At 38.3% G+C, this 15095-nt stretch overlaps 1 protein-coding gene across 4 annotated transcripts in view; it reads right to left on the reverse strand.

Annotated features, from left to right (window-relative positions):
- Nucleotides 1-60: 60 nt before the first annotated feature.
- emid1 (EMI domain containing 1) overlaps nucleotides 61-15095 on the reverse strand; it is a 67316-nt gene continuing 52281 nt past the window's right edge. The window contains exons 9-17 of one of the 4 annotated variants that reach the window (XM_028033940.1): nucleotides 13357-13464; nucleotides 7758-7847; nucleotides 7432-7484; nucleotides 7221-7283; nucleotides 6478-6522; nucleotides 6215-6259; nucleotides 6054-6065; nucleotides 3713-3797; nucleotides 61-1175 (exon numbers count right to left, since the gene is read on the reverse strand). In XM_028033940.1, the coding sequence (XP_027889741.1) occupies nucleotides 1042-1175; nucleotides 3713-3797; nucleotides 6054-6065; nucleotides 6215-6259; nucleotides 6478-6522; nucleotides 7221-7283; nucleotides 7432-7484; nucleotides 7758-7847; nucleotides 13357-13464 (635 nt within the window). In that variant the 3' untranslated portion in view covers nucleotides 61-1041. Of the gene's footprint in view, nucleotides 1176-3442; nucleotides 3798-6053; nucleotides 6066-6214; nucleotides 6260-6477; nucleotides 6523-7220; nucleotides 7284-7431; nucleotides 7485-7757; nucleotides 7848-13356; nucleotides 13465-15095 lie in introns of all 4 variants that reach the window. The other 3 variants (XR_003597586.1, XM_028033941.1, XM_028033942.1) reach the window with 3 other exon arrangements.

The raw sequence follows: 15095 nt of genomic DNA on the forward strand, positions 1-15095 counted from the left end.
TTTCAGTTGTAAAAGTGTTTAATGAATACTTTTGTACCACCAATTCAAACAGGTGACACGTTAAAATAATAAAAACATTTTATTACACTTATCATCTAAGCAGGATTATCTTAACACAGTACATTTGCAAGAAAAGAAAAAAAAATCAAAATACAAAATGGTTACATAACAGCTTACAACATAAACTACAATTTTAAATAGTTTCACAATAACTTTGATATAAGATGAAAAAGTGTTTTCATCAGAGCAGTTTAAGCAGTCATAGAACACAACAGTGGTAAAATATGTTCAAGTTCAAATAACAGTTTCCTCTGTGAGTGTGTTTGGGATCTCAGTCAGCAGAGCCGTTTTAATTTCAGCACATTCAGTTTTCGGACTGCAGCACCATCTAACATAGATGCCTATGTTTGTGCAGATTTTATGTCAAAAACATTGATTAGTCACTTACACAAAGAAAAGACACCAGAAAACTTCTTATCACCATTTAAAAACACATCAAATAGAGATGACTTCATCTTTTTAGTGCACTACATAACACTGAGTTAAACAATAAGATGAAAATATAGGAATACTAGCGGAAGGAGGATGTAATTTTGTAATACAGACTGTACAAGCTCAGAGTATTTAAATAACGGACTCTCTTCAGATTGCAGACAAACTATGAAAGCAGCAAAACCTCACACTGATTTCTACTTCTCATTTCTCTAAATGAACCCTTACTGTCTAGAACTGTTTTGCCGTCACAACCACCAAGGATGAAAATCTTCCTTTTTCTTTCAACATGGTTACAGTTGTTTTATTTTTTTTTTTTTAGCATTCAGATGGAGAGAAAAATCAAAGCAGTTCTCAGGTAGCAAATGAATCAGGGTATCATGGAGTTATCAGTTGAGTTTCCCTGAGGTGTTCCCCATTCCTAACTATTTAATAAAAGCCCAGACTGGGCACCAGATAGGGTCTGAATGTGCTGAATGCCGGTGAGAGACCTGTTGGAGGGGAAGGCCCAGTCTGTGATCCTCAGGGTCAGTGTCGAGGATAGGGGTGCTACTTTCCTCGGACTTTGGTGTCGGTGAACAGAGGAGAAGCAAGTCGATGTGGAGACGCACCTGCTCGCTTATCTCTGTAGAAACTAGGGGAGGATGTGCCGAACGGTCCGTCCCCAGACCCTAGATCAGGCTCTGTTGAAGAAAGACAGCGGTTGGAAAGGGGCCTCCCTGTCCATCAACATGTGTGGCCATGCGGACTCTTTAGTCCACTGATGTTGAAAAAGTAAAATTAAGACTTTTCTTAATTTTAGCATTACACATATCTGTAGAACTTCATCTGCGTTTGGACGTTTTTTTTTTAAATCAAGTTGTGTTATAAAAATATTAGTTTAATCCAACCAAGTTATTAGAGGACATTCCCCCTTTGATCATTGTCCCCTTTGTTTAATCTATCTGTAAAAACAGAAATGTCCTACAGGTTATTAAGGTTGTTGTAATCAAACCTTTACTTAAGAAACCTTTTCTTGATTAAGATGCCTGAATGAATTGAATGTTGTTCCTTTTTCAGCTGTAATTCTTGAGAAAATTGTTGCTGGTCAAGCGTTAAAGGATTTTTCACACTAAGGATCTGTTTGAAGAGTCTCAATTAGTCACTCTATAAGCTTAGGCTCCTACTACTTTCCCTCTACTAAATTCAATTAATTCAATATTTGCAAAAAAATGACTCCCTTTAACTTTATGTTCTCTTATCAAGTTTTCTCTCTATAGGAGGAAGCCTGGCATTTCTGTTTCCTCCATCTTCTTTTTTCATATAAGATACTTTCCCATTTCATTCTTTTATGTTTCCTAGACAGAGACACCGAAGAACTGCCACTACTTAAATTTGCTCTGTTTTTCGTCACAAGGATTGTACAACTGGCCTAAGACTTTATCTATGTCTACGCCTAAATGAACTATCACCGCCATTAACTCTTAGTTCATTCTTAATATTACAATATTATATTGTATTATATAATATTAAATTACAGCAGTTAGATATTGAAAAAATAAAACAAAACAAAAAAATATATAATAATTATTCCTGTTAGAAAGCAGTTATTCCTTTCCACTGTCACCATGTGGTTGCTTGGATTCCTGCAAAGTCAGTGACAGTTGGGTCTTTTAGATATTTAACCTTTTCTGATTGTAATGAAAAAGTGAAGCTAACCCCATTACTTTATACCTACAATCAAATTGGAATGCAACTAATTAAATGCAAATCTGTCAACGGGATTTAATTTGATTTGTTAAAAATGTTTGAGGAGTTATAATTACATGTACAGTAGTATTTCAGACTCTGTATATACTTAGACTCACTATCTTGCTGATAACACATTTATAGATAAATAGTAATGTTACAAAACAGCAATTCTGCTAGATTTATTACATTTTTAAAAAGGTTAAAATTATCCATCATAATGCAGCAAATTACAAATAAAACAGTGAAACAAAACATTTCAGAAGCACCACTTTGCATTTTTTCTCTATATAATTTGGCATTTCTACAAGGTGTAAAAGAAAGCAAGTACCCCAAAAAATCTAATTCTAAGCAAAATAAATGACTCAGTGACAGGAATCAATGTTATGCGTTTAAAGCTCAAAACTCTGCCAACCCAATTTATTGAGGCTGCGGCGATCAGTCATGTAAATATCTGATTTATTTGCTTCTCAGACCCAACGGACAAGCAAAATTATTCATATCCTTCAAACATTCTCACATTACAGCCACAAGTTTCTGCATATTTTATTGGGATTTAATGTAAGATCAAAAATATTATTAATCTAGGCCTCATAATTGTTTGCGAAAAGAAAACAATAGGAAACAGCAAACTCAACTGAGAACATGAGGTAAGACTTGAAGATTGATGCTTGCAGAAACTCTCCATTCAATCTACATGATGTGAATCAAGTGGAGTTCTACAAAGTGTTGCCTCATGAGGACTGATAATGCAAGGCGTTACTTTAGATTTTTATTTGTACAAAATTTTAAAACCCATGTACCATTTTCCAATTTGTGTTGATTTATCATAAAATCCCATTTAAATCCCAAACATCATGAAAGATCGAAAAGTTAGAGTATGAACACTTTACAATATAAAGTACACACATACCCATATATATATATATACATACTGCAGTGAATCTGCAGTATATATATACTGCATATATATATATATATATATATAAAGTTATGTTAAACAGATCTAGAATTTAAAATGCTTCTTTTATATAAAAAGGCTTAGAAAATAATTTTAGCATCTGCTGTCATCAAAACATGAATACAAAATAACTTCTCAACTTTACATTACATTTAAAAACAGACGGTGATTATAAATCCTAAATTTCTAACACTTGATCTATGTTTTCTTCATCTAATTGAGAAATGAGGGTCAGCAGGACTGTGGGTGTTTTGGCATTACCTGGCCAGATGATAGCCTCCAACAGTGTCACCCTGCGAGCCAGAAGCTCAAGGTCTGCCTGCAAGTCTTGGAACATCTGCAAGCTAATGTCCTATCAGAGAGCAGTGACAGTGGGACTTTGTGAGGCTGCAGAAAAGACTGTCCAAGTCCTGGGGCTGCCTGTGACTGCTCCCGCCCTCTGTCCCAGCAGTTAGGCATGGTGGGAGTATGGGCCCACCCGCAGCTGTGACCCCTGCCTAAAGCTGACCCTTCCGCAGGCCTCCTACTCACCATGAATACCGATCATAGTCTCAAGGATTAAAACCCTCTCGGCTAAGATCTTCAGCGCCTCTCTGATCTGATGTATGCCGTCCCCCTGTGAAGATAGATACAGCCGTCAAGGTAAAGAGCAGAAGCTAGAGGACTGCTCGCCAAGATGCAAGTCAGGTTTCCAATACAGTTTAGCTGTTAGAAGGTTAAAACAGTCCACATATCTGCCCAGCATGACTATCCATTCATTATATTTCTCTCTATGTTTCCTTTATAAACATGCTGCTAAGTATTATACTTCTCTGTCATGCTGGGCAGGCAAACATCAGCATGCACATGACAGACCAGTATCACGTGGCAGCATAACACAGCTGAGTCACACTGTCAGGGAAGAGATGACCATGCCATCTGCATTCACTTTGCTTATTTTTAGCTCCACAGTGTTCAGTCTCAATGCAGCAGAGACACAGAAGTTACCCGTCAGAGGAGGTTTACTCTTACATCTGATTTGTCTTTTGTTAAGGGATAAGGCAGCGACCTCAGGGGATCTTTACCTTCAAAAGTAACAAAAGTACTGCAACAAGAGATGTAAGACAGACAGAGACAGCTTTATGCATCATGATCCTCAGAGACATGCAAAGAAACATGGCTGAAGGTTGTGAATGGTTTCTTTAGAAAAACATGCTAACAAAAAACATACCAAGACTTGTGTGCAATAGAAAACGGCAAAACTGCTTTAGAATATTGCTCTGGAAGGGTATGTCAGTCAAGTTCTTGGACAGTAATTGAAATGTCTGCACATTATAGACTGTGTGCAGACATACGTCAACATTTACAGATCCCAGGGGAAGAGATTGAGCGACTTTTGTAAATTTCTGACATCTCCTGCAGGGACTAGATAGATAGAGGACATCTTTTATTCTATTATTTTAATACTGCCAAAGAAATCTCAATCCAAATAATGCTACATTTGTTTCTTATGTTATTAATGGCATAAAAAGCTAAACATCCTGTGTAAAACCTTTGCAATTGAGTTGCAAAGGTTTTACAAAGGTTCACCTTCCAGCCTCCTGTCTCAAGCCTTTTGCTGATTTTAGCAAGTATTCTTGTAGGACTGACCTGTATGCAGACCTACCCATTTTTCCACTACCTCTGACCAGCCTCTCTGTCAGATTGAAGACAATACCCACCTAAACTGTGAATCTAGCTCGTCTGGAGTTATTATGACTCTCTTGACTGCTTCTCTGATTAATGAGCTCCTTGCTTCTCAGTTCAAGTATATGCCAATCTGTGGTAATACCTAAAGGAAACACTGTTCACAGGTGTACTACAGTAGTTCACAGTTCTTTTTCTTTAAAAAAAAAAAAAAACAATCAAATTGAAATAACTGTATTGTGCTTTAGATGTAAACCTACATCTAAACTGTTAAAGTTGGGCTCCAAGGAACAACTAAATACAATTAAATAAGCAAAAAAAACATAGTTAAAAGCAATTGTATCAAAGCTAACATCACTGATACTAGCAAATTAGTGAGTGACCATTTTCTGCTAACATTTTGTTATCGACACCAAGTTATCCAAATAAAATAGCAACTTTGCCATTTTCCTTTTTAATTGCACAGTATTAGTTTACATACTAAATATATTAACTAGTTTATTTTAAAAGCTAGAAGAAAGAGTTTATGCAGCATTGTGCTTTTCATGCAAGGCAATACAGTGGAAGAAAAGGGATAGCTGTATCCACTCCACCCATATCGGAGCGCAACACCTTAAAACGCAACCACTGACACACAATGGAGACTTTTGGCATATACATCTCATCTATTTCATTGAGATTCCTGTATAGAAAACCAAGCAAATTGGTGAGAGTTAATATTGCACATTTGGAACAAAGCAAAATGAAGATTTTTGCACCAGTTAAGAGTTGTTGTTCTTGTGCTGGTATAGGTGTTTATATGCATATGCCAAAGTAAGAAGCTGAAAAGGTGACTGTGAATGATAGTCATGGGGACAGTAGCTTGCAGTGGGAGTCAGACAGCTTTAGGGTCAAGAGGAGAGGGGACAGCAGTCCAGAGCACACCCCAAGGACCAACAAAAACACACAAACAAATCAGACAGATCAAACATATACAGGGCAACATTATAGTTTAAAAAACAATATGAAACAGATATAAACTGATCTATTGATAGCTAGGAATGTATGGGATTGGTAGGAAGAGGTGTAACTGAACAAACCAATTAATGGAGAGTCACAATGATTGGAAAAAGATCATAACCATAACCTCAGATGTTGGGTCATGGTTATTCTTTGGAAAAGATTCACTGCAGTTCAAAGATGTGATGGCTAAATAAAGATATCTTACATTTGGATTGTTCTTGTAAAATGAGAAAGATGTCAAAGAAAACTTAGAGTTAGACACAGAAAATATTTTGATGCTCAAGAAAAAAACAAAATCAAAATTATGTTGAAAGCTTTCTGAATTTTCTTTGTTGCCCGGTGAGCTACAATCAACTACAATCTTACCGGCAAGCCTTTCTCCCCTGGCTCTCCTTTGGGACCTGGTGCTCCCTGAGAAAAGAGGAGAATAAGTTTCGCTTTAAAACTCGAAGCTGTTGAGAAGTTTAGAGCCGCAGAAAAAAACGAAAAAAACATTCAGTTTATTAACTGTGCTTCTCATGGATTGTGTGCTTTTATTGCTGCTGCCCAGGGTGGTTTACCACAACATAACCAATATGACGTGTTGATGTTTCCCTCCAAAACCTACAAGCAGAGTAGAGGTGACTTACTGGGTCACCTCTGAAGCCTCGTTCTCCTGGATAACCAAGAGGACCCTAAAAAACAAAATACAAGGTAGTTGTGTTACAGTGTTATCAGCTTAACTAGAAATAAACAAAAGGATTCGTCAAAATTAGAGCGTTTTTAGGCCTTTTAAGGTCAATCATTAAAAAAATAAAAAGACACATACTCCACTTTTCACACTTTTTGACATTAAATCAAAAAACCCTTTTTTAGGTCACTTAGGATTACCAAAGTTATTTCTATTTGTTGTATGCTGGAATAATAGGCAAAATAATATTCTTTTACTTTGTTCATATTCAGACGTTTACATATAATTTTCTAGAATTGGCTTTTAAGCTGCATGGCTTAGATCAAACGTTTTGAGTGTCTTTCTATTAGCTTGTCACTACAGTTTACTGGAATTTTGGTCCATTCCTCCAGAAAAACTGAGTCAGCTTTGTTGATCAACTTGATCTCCCACACCACAAATCTTACACTTCACTGAAAATAGGGTTCTGTGATTGGCCTCCCCAAGACATCGACTTCGATGTCCTTAAGTGAGTTTGTAAATAAGTTGGCTGAACAGTTGACATTACCGTTCATTTGTAAGATCAATGTCCATCAGAGTTGCTCAATTTTCTCTTCGTTTCATTAAATATAGCTTGGTAGTTTATGTTACAGAACAGAAAGTAAGAGCCTCACAGATTTGCTTCTTGGCTTGATGAAGGTATATCTTATCTAAAATACTCACCCTTTCCCCACGATCTCCTTTTGGCCCCACTGGTCCTGGTGCCCCAGGTGTTCCAGGCGTCCCCTGTAGTCAGAATGCATTTGAGATGACATACATGTCATTTTAAATATGATTATATATGCACATGTGATTAGATGTATATATTTGTATAGCAGTAAGTCTGACAGTGCTAAGAGCAACTGATGACTATGTTGCATGAAAGGTAGCTTACGTTCTGTCCTGATGGGCCAGGAGGTCCTACTGGGCCTCTGGGACCTGGGGGACCTGTGTGTAGAAGCGTGGAGTCATTATTTCTCTCTGGTGAAGATGGCAAAACTCAATCTGACATGTTTGTATTTCATCCCTTCGTTTGAAGGAAACCTTTGAGTTTCATGAACTCAACCTTCTCAGACTTCAATAACCGACAGTGAAAGTTGGATAAAATGTATACTGTAAGAGCTTTGCATGCGGACGTATTTTCAATTATAGGATGTTTGAATGTGCACACAAATGTTTTCCAGCAACCGCATAAACATCCTGTAAACAATAAAGGCTCACCAACAGGCCCGGGAGGACCCTGAGGTCCGGGAACAGGCAAACCTCTGGAGTCGTGGAAAGTGTTGGTGAAGAAAGGATCTTTTCCGCTATCTGGAGATGAAAGACAATCAATGAATCGTGGAGTTTCTGACAAAAGTAATAATCTGCAACACCTTACATGATAAACATATGTCACTGACAATACTTTAACCTTTTTTTGTCTCATAATTAGATCCACAATAGAATGTCCTATAATGCTCCTTTGTATACCGTAGATGCAGCAGCCCGTCACTGAAGGAGGTCTCCAGCTGAGCTTCATGCATGGGGTGAGAGACATTGTCCAATAGTGATGTTATTGACTTCCTCTGTCTCCCAGCCCATTCTAACATGTATTTATGCTTTGATGTAAAGCATTTTATTGTTGCTCTGGCAGTATATTTAGGGTCTATGATCAATTGAAGTATGAATTTCTGCCTCAATATCAAGTCTTTCACAGCCTCTAACAAGTTTCTTCCACTATTGTCCTGTATTTAGCTCCTTCTTGTCATTACAATCTGACAAGCTTCGCTATACCTATCAAAATAACAAAAGTATTCCTACAGCGTGATGCAGCCGGCACCATTTTTCTTTGTGGAAGGCAAAAAGATACATTTACTGTATACTATACTTCGAATAGATTCATTTATATGAACACCCATGTCTTGGTAGGCTTGCAGTTCTACTACGCTCCTTCCATTTTCAGATGTTCAAATCTTGCTTTTTTTTAATACCCTCACCTGATATAAACATTTGCACAACTTCATCCCTGACCTGTTTGTTGTACTGTTGATAATGCTCTCAAACAAATCCTGGAAAACTTCACAGAATGGCTGGATTTATTAAACAACACACAGATGACTTGATTTAGTAACTTCTGAAAGTGATAGATTACACTGAATTTTATTTCTGTGTATCAGGTTACTGGGGGATTAATACACATTTCATTACATTTTTTATTTATACATTTTGAAGACAGTTTTACACTACTTTGTGTTGCTGTGTCACTTCAAATCCCTCGGTTGTACTTTGTGGTTATAATGTGACAACATATAGATTACCTGTTATATACATCACTTTTGGTGAAGTGCTTTTTGCCAATGGATTTTTTCAATGTGCTCTAGAGACATTTGCAAAACAAATGCCATGGACACTTTATGGTTTTTATTTAACATTTTAGGGAATCTTGTGAATATGACTTTTGATTATATAGTTTCATTTGAAATTTCTGCATTCAGCCATAGATATGACTTAGTTTGTGTGCTCTCAGCAAGTTGCAACTGCTAACAATTATAGGTGACTTTGCACAAGAATCAAGTTGACCATTTTTTTACATGCCAATTTAAGAGAAAAAAAAATTGTAGAGTTATTTTTCCATTTTTTTTTAGATATCCTTTCTGGGCTGTTTAATAAAAATACTGTAAAAATAACAGAAACAGTTTAATGTGGCATTAGAAACTCCTGTGAGTCCAGTGAAACTTCACTTTGACAACTTGATATGACCTATGACCTACCTATGACCTCTAGAGGGCAGTATTTTAAAAAAAAACAACAACAAAAAAAACATGAAATTTCATGCAGAGCTCAGCAAGGCTGGGGGCTGAACTAAACTGCCATCAAAAGCATCCTGGTCATCATTAAATCCAGGTTGGATGGCAATTAAAGCTTAGTCATGTTATGTTTAAAGGTCTCCATATATTTTATGTGGAATTCACTCAGTCAAACCACATGCACTCACAGCATTTGAGCAAGAGGAAAAGGGTGGCAAACATGTGTGATGACGGAAGTGTGTGAATGCTTGGTCATTTTATTCTAACAGGAAGCACGGATCCAATCACAGGCCTGAGACCTCACAGATACTGAAGGGACAGAGGAAGAGGAAGAAGAAAATGATGAGGACGGCTGACAGTCATAAACATCCTCCCTCTGCCTGAGGTGCAGACACCACTAAGAGATCGGGAGGAGAGGTGACACCTCTCTTTTTCCCCATTTACAACACAGTGAGGCTTAGTTAGATGGATTAAACAAGCAGACGCTTCTAACATTGACATATTCCCACAGGCATCTTCTTTGCTGCTGATGCACATTCAATGGCCAAATAAGCCAGTGTTTTCCAAAGGAAGCTCGGTTCAGACCCGCCTTCACCGCTACTTTGATGTGAAAGAAATAGCCCACATTTTGGAAATCATCATGCCGACCCCCACACTCCCGCGGCTCTCCACAGCGGAACCCAGAGCTTACAAATCTGTGTGTTGCATACTTTGTTTTACCACCAGACCTGAATGTAAAACCCACCCATGTGTTGACCTTGAAAGAGCCCATCCGTCTCCCGCTCCCCTCCCTCAGCTGTCTGGACGGCCTACATCTGGAAACCGTTCAGTGACGTCGGCTGTGGACAGGTTCTCCTCTCAGAATAGGAAGTCTGCGCTAATTTTACACATTTTGTATCTGGTAAAACACTATTTGATTGTGATTTACTCTTCTGGTAGCAGAACAACATCAGAAGAAACAGGCAGCAGCTAAAGGATTAACACCAATCTTCATGTTTTTATACAATTTCTACATTTTTGTAAAGAGTTCTGAATATAACGTTGAAATTCAGTAAAACTGCACCACTTTGCTTATGAAAAAACCTACCTAAAGATTTGTGCTAAAGCTAAAGCTTTTATTGCCTGAACCTAATAAAAAACTTCCATCCTTCTCTGACATAGATATGTTTATTTGCTATTCATTTCTTTAATCATCCTTCTTAATATTTTTAGTTAAAGGGGCCTTGTCAGATTCTCCTTTTACCAATCCTTTTGTCACCCTGTCTGAGTCTCTTAAGGCACTTTCATCACGGTCATGTAAAAAAACACACAAACCACAAACCTCCTGTTATGGCTTAATCCTTTCACAGGCCTTGGGTGCTTTTACATCATTCAGCAGTGGATGTGGAACCAAAATGGTGTGGCCTACAACTTGCTGCAGACATATTAAGAATCATTTATGCTCGATGCAAAATTCATATGGAACTTCTGAGTTAATTTGTCTCAAATCTTAGTCTGCCATCAGGGAGCTTGAGGATGCTTACCCAAATGCATCAAACAGAGTCAAAACCACTGTCAACAGGAGGGCCAGTTTAGCACACATTAGCTCACATGTGATCAGCAAGTGAACAAAGAAGAAGACATGTTGTGTTTTATTTATTGGGTTAACAGTGCACTGATACAGTATCATTGTTTTGTTTAGAAAGTTTAGATTTATTATACACTTTCTACACTTGGAATCTAGAAGCCAACTCAGAACTGCTTTGCTTAACAACAATGGCGACTTAACAAATGCTTCAATATGCAAAACAGTGAGACATATTTATGTGTGGAAAGGAGGTATAAGTGGGTGTTAAGGAAAATCCCACAGTGATGAGCTCTAGTGTAGGCAGGTTTTCCACATTCCTTCTGTAAAAGCATAGCTATTTCATGCCAGTTTATAATGACCTTAATCACAAGACGTAATTAACATGTGACATCACTGAAGTAAAGAACGATTTGAAAGGCGCTTTGGTTGTTACCCTGCCAGTTTCCCTGTTGCTCTGATGTTGCTCTCTTGTGCTGCTATGGATTTTTTTTTCTTGTTTTTTTTTGGCTCTAGTGGCCTTTATTTGACAGTGATCTGACAGAGAAGTGGGTTGTTAGAGAGGGAAAGACATGTGGCAAAGGTCAGCAGGCCAAGATTCAAACACGTGAGCCACATCGAGGACTGAGCCCTCCGTATGGACTGTGTGTGTTACTCCTGAGCCATGGCTACGCTCCCACTTCTGATTTTTTAAGTTAAGTTTGTTTTCTGTCATTTATTATACTCACACAAGACCATCTTCCTTCTTACTGCATTTGGGTCCTCAACAATCACACTGTATGAGAACAAACCTGTCACCTTCTCCTTATGTTTTGTCTAAAGAAGACAATTCTGTAATGTTTGACCAAACTTCTGACTGATATTCATTAATTATAAGTCCTGGCTTTAAGGTTGATTTCTATTGGACAGTGCTTTGTAATTTCATGTCTGTGAAAAGCGCTTTATAAATAAACTTTACTTACTTAATTACTTACTTACTGTCCCTGAAAGGTGGCTTTAAACAAAAAGGACTCTCTGGTGCCATTTCAAGTATTTGCTGGATTTTGAAAAATATTTTTTAGAACAAAATGCATTGATGTTATTACTATTAAATACACGTGTTGCAAATACTTGTTTAAGTATGCCACATCCTACTTCTTCCTCTCCTTCTGCAGTTTATCTTATCTTGTTAAAGAGCATCTGACGAGCCAAGTTTATGGCGAGCAGAACAGGACTGGAAATTAGTAAAAAGGTTTTGAAAAGTCTGCAGAAAGCCAGGGGAAGTATTATTCTAGATAGCTGTAAAAGATTACAAGAAAGCTTGGCTGCTTGGAAGCAAGGTAGAGCATACTGAGGGGTGCAATCTGTGTTTTTGATTCTAATCAGGACTGGATTTAGGAAGACGTAGTACCCTGGGTTAGAGTTAGTTTTGGTGCCCTATCAACACAAACTTATTTTATGTATATAAACAGAATATCGATTAGGTGCATGTCAACTTAAAGGTTGTCAGACGATATTCACCTGAAAATACAGTTTTTGTAAAACAAACCTTGCATTTGTCCTCATGGAAATGTCCCCCATTAACACGACATCATGTCCACCTTCATCCAAGCGGAAAACAACCCAAGATGTTACAGTAACTATGCCAGGCCTGTATGCGTAACACACAAACTGAAATGCACCAGAAACAGAGAGAATGTGCTCAAGCTTTGCTGCTGTTGTGCCCGACATGCATGGAGTCAAGGGTAAGATTAGAAGTAGGTGCTATGGTATCATTATTTTCAATGAGTTGTGTATTGGAAACACAGCTGTGAAAACGAGGCCCCTCTTCTTCTTCAAACTAATCTTGAGACCAGACAAAGACAACCAGAGTAAATACAATACAAAAATTGTTTTTGTAAAAATTGATCTTACAGTCTGGGCAGGACAACAAAGCAATTTCTAAAGCTTTGGGACTACAGTATATTTCAATCAGAGCTAATTTAAATAATGGAGCTGACATGGAACAGTTCTCAACCTTTCCAGGAGTGACTAGCTGAAAAAAGGTGCCTATAAGACGACATTAATAACTCATTCAGGAGGTCACAAAGGAACTCAGAACAGCATCTAAAGTGCTACAGGGCTTATTTGCCTCATTTAAGGTCTGTGTTCTTGATTCAATAATAAGAAGGAAACTGAGCACAAACGATGTCCATGCTGCAGTTCCCTAGCCAAAACCTCTTCGGACCAACAAGAATCTAATAGTTTCATATTTGCCACAAAAAAAACAAACACACACACACACACACACACACACACACACACACACACACACACACACACACACACACACACACACACACACACACACACACACATCCCCATGTCGACAATACTGGAGATCTTTGGGAAAATCGATGCGAATACAATATTTGAAAAGTTACGTCTGGCATGAAACTAATTTCAGAAAACAAACATCAAATAAAAGCCAACCCTGGAAACAGTTACTTACTGTGGTCGGGTTCTGGGATGCGGGCACCTGCTGGCGATGGTGGGCCTGGAGGCCCAGGTGGCCCGGGCAGCCCTCTCTCTCCCGGGTGTCCAGGTGGGCCGCGGGGTCCTACAAGAAGGGACAGAAGGTGACAAATTAGCATAGTGGCAGCGACACGGTACGTCATGGTAGGACTCAATCTTGATTTCCTTTGCTCAGAGGCATGTTGCATTGCAGACTGATGAATGACTGGGGCTTAAGTGCAGAAGGGAGGAAAAACTATGACAAAGAGCGGAGAGGGAAAATATTAGCGAAGGTGTTGATACAACTTGATGGTGTCTAGTTGATATGTGACTACATGTGTACATATGGAGTAAAGTTCTGGGCTTGGGGGAATAAAGGGCACAGTGTGAATTGATTAAGTTTGTTACTCTAATTAACAGGAGGGTCATTAATGAATCTGTGCGAATAACTTGGTGGAAACTTAACTCAAATAAACAGAGCTAAAGTCAAGTCTTCCTGCAAGTGAAATGTTCCCAGTACCATCAGCTGTTCAGAGTAAACACACAGCTGTTCCTCCACAATATCAACCTCGCCAACCGAAAACCTATAAGCCATAATTTCATAGTAACTTTAATGCTTGAATAGGCATGTAAGACTGAAAGCTCTAAGTAGAGGAATCTGGAGAAATATGGGATTCCCAAATGAAAAGTGTAGAGGAATCCAGTTCACAGCAGTCTTTAACAGGTTTCGAACAAGCGTCCAGTGAGAGTGTCCCCTCACTTACGTTAGTCGCTAATTTGAAGCTGGAAAAAGCATCACCACATCATCTGACCTCATTTAGGCCATCACCTCTGTCCTTCCATCTCGTCAACTCTGAGGCAATTGTCAACTAAAGTCCAGTAATTACTGAAGTGCCTTACGATGTTATTACAGCTTTGACTTTTAGACTTTGTGATTTGTTTCTGTAAACCTTGATATGAAAGAAAATCTTCCAGCATTTTGGCAGCTTCTCTGAGATATTAAGTCATCTATAGGATAGTGGTTTACATAAATACCCCAAGCAGCCCTTCAAAGTTAATGCAACATATCAGGGAAATGGTTTAAGTTGTTCCTGTACAGTTTCAGTCCCCTCCTAGTTCTGGGGAGATGCTGTGACAAAATATGACAACATATTTGCAACTCAAAGTTCACTTTTCTCTTCTACTTTAGTAATTTATACATTACACTGGTCGCATTTTACCCCTGTGTTTATCTTTTACTTTGAATGAAAGACAAAAAAAAACTAAAACCTTTCGGATACCCATGAAGTAATAGAGACAGAAAAAACAATAACACTGCAGGCATATGGAAATCATAATGGAGCTGGGATTTGTATACGTACAGCTCATGCTTACTTCAGATTGAAGTCACATGGAGCTACTCAGAAAGTGGGTTTGTAGTTCAAGTTTCGCTCTAAATCTCACTTTCACCTAGCAGCCAACGCAAAGAAGAGTTCATATGTTAGCCCGAAAGGAGAAACACTCCCTCTGTGATCCAAAGCAGAGGGGTAGCAGTCGATAGCAAGAGCAGATGTTGTGGCACAACTTAGACCACCGTTTACTTTAGTCTTTACAGTTGCAACTAAAGGTAGACAAAATTTTTCTCAACAGGTCATTTGTTATTTGTCCACAAGGAGTAGTGAGATCTGGATTTAAAGGAGAGATTGATGATTTGGCTTGGCTCCAGGCTGATGACAATAAACAGCAGGACACAGACGC

This window comes from Xiphophorus couchianus, chromosome 12 (genome assembly GCF_001444195.1).
Source record: "Xiphophorus couchianus chromosome 12, X_couchianus-1.0, whole genome shotgun sequence".
In the NCBI taxonomy this organism is placed as follows: domain Eukaryota; kingdom Metazoa; phylum Chordata; class Actinopteri; order Cyprinodontiformes; family Poeciliidae; genus Xiphophorus; species Xiphophorus couchianus.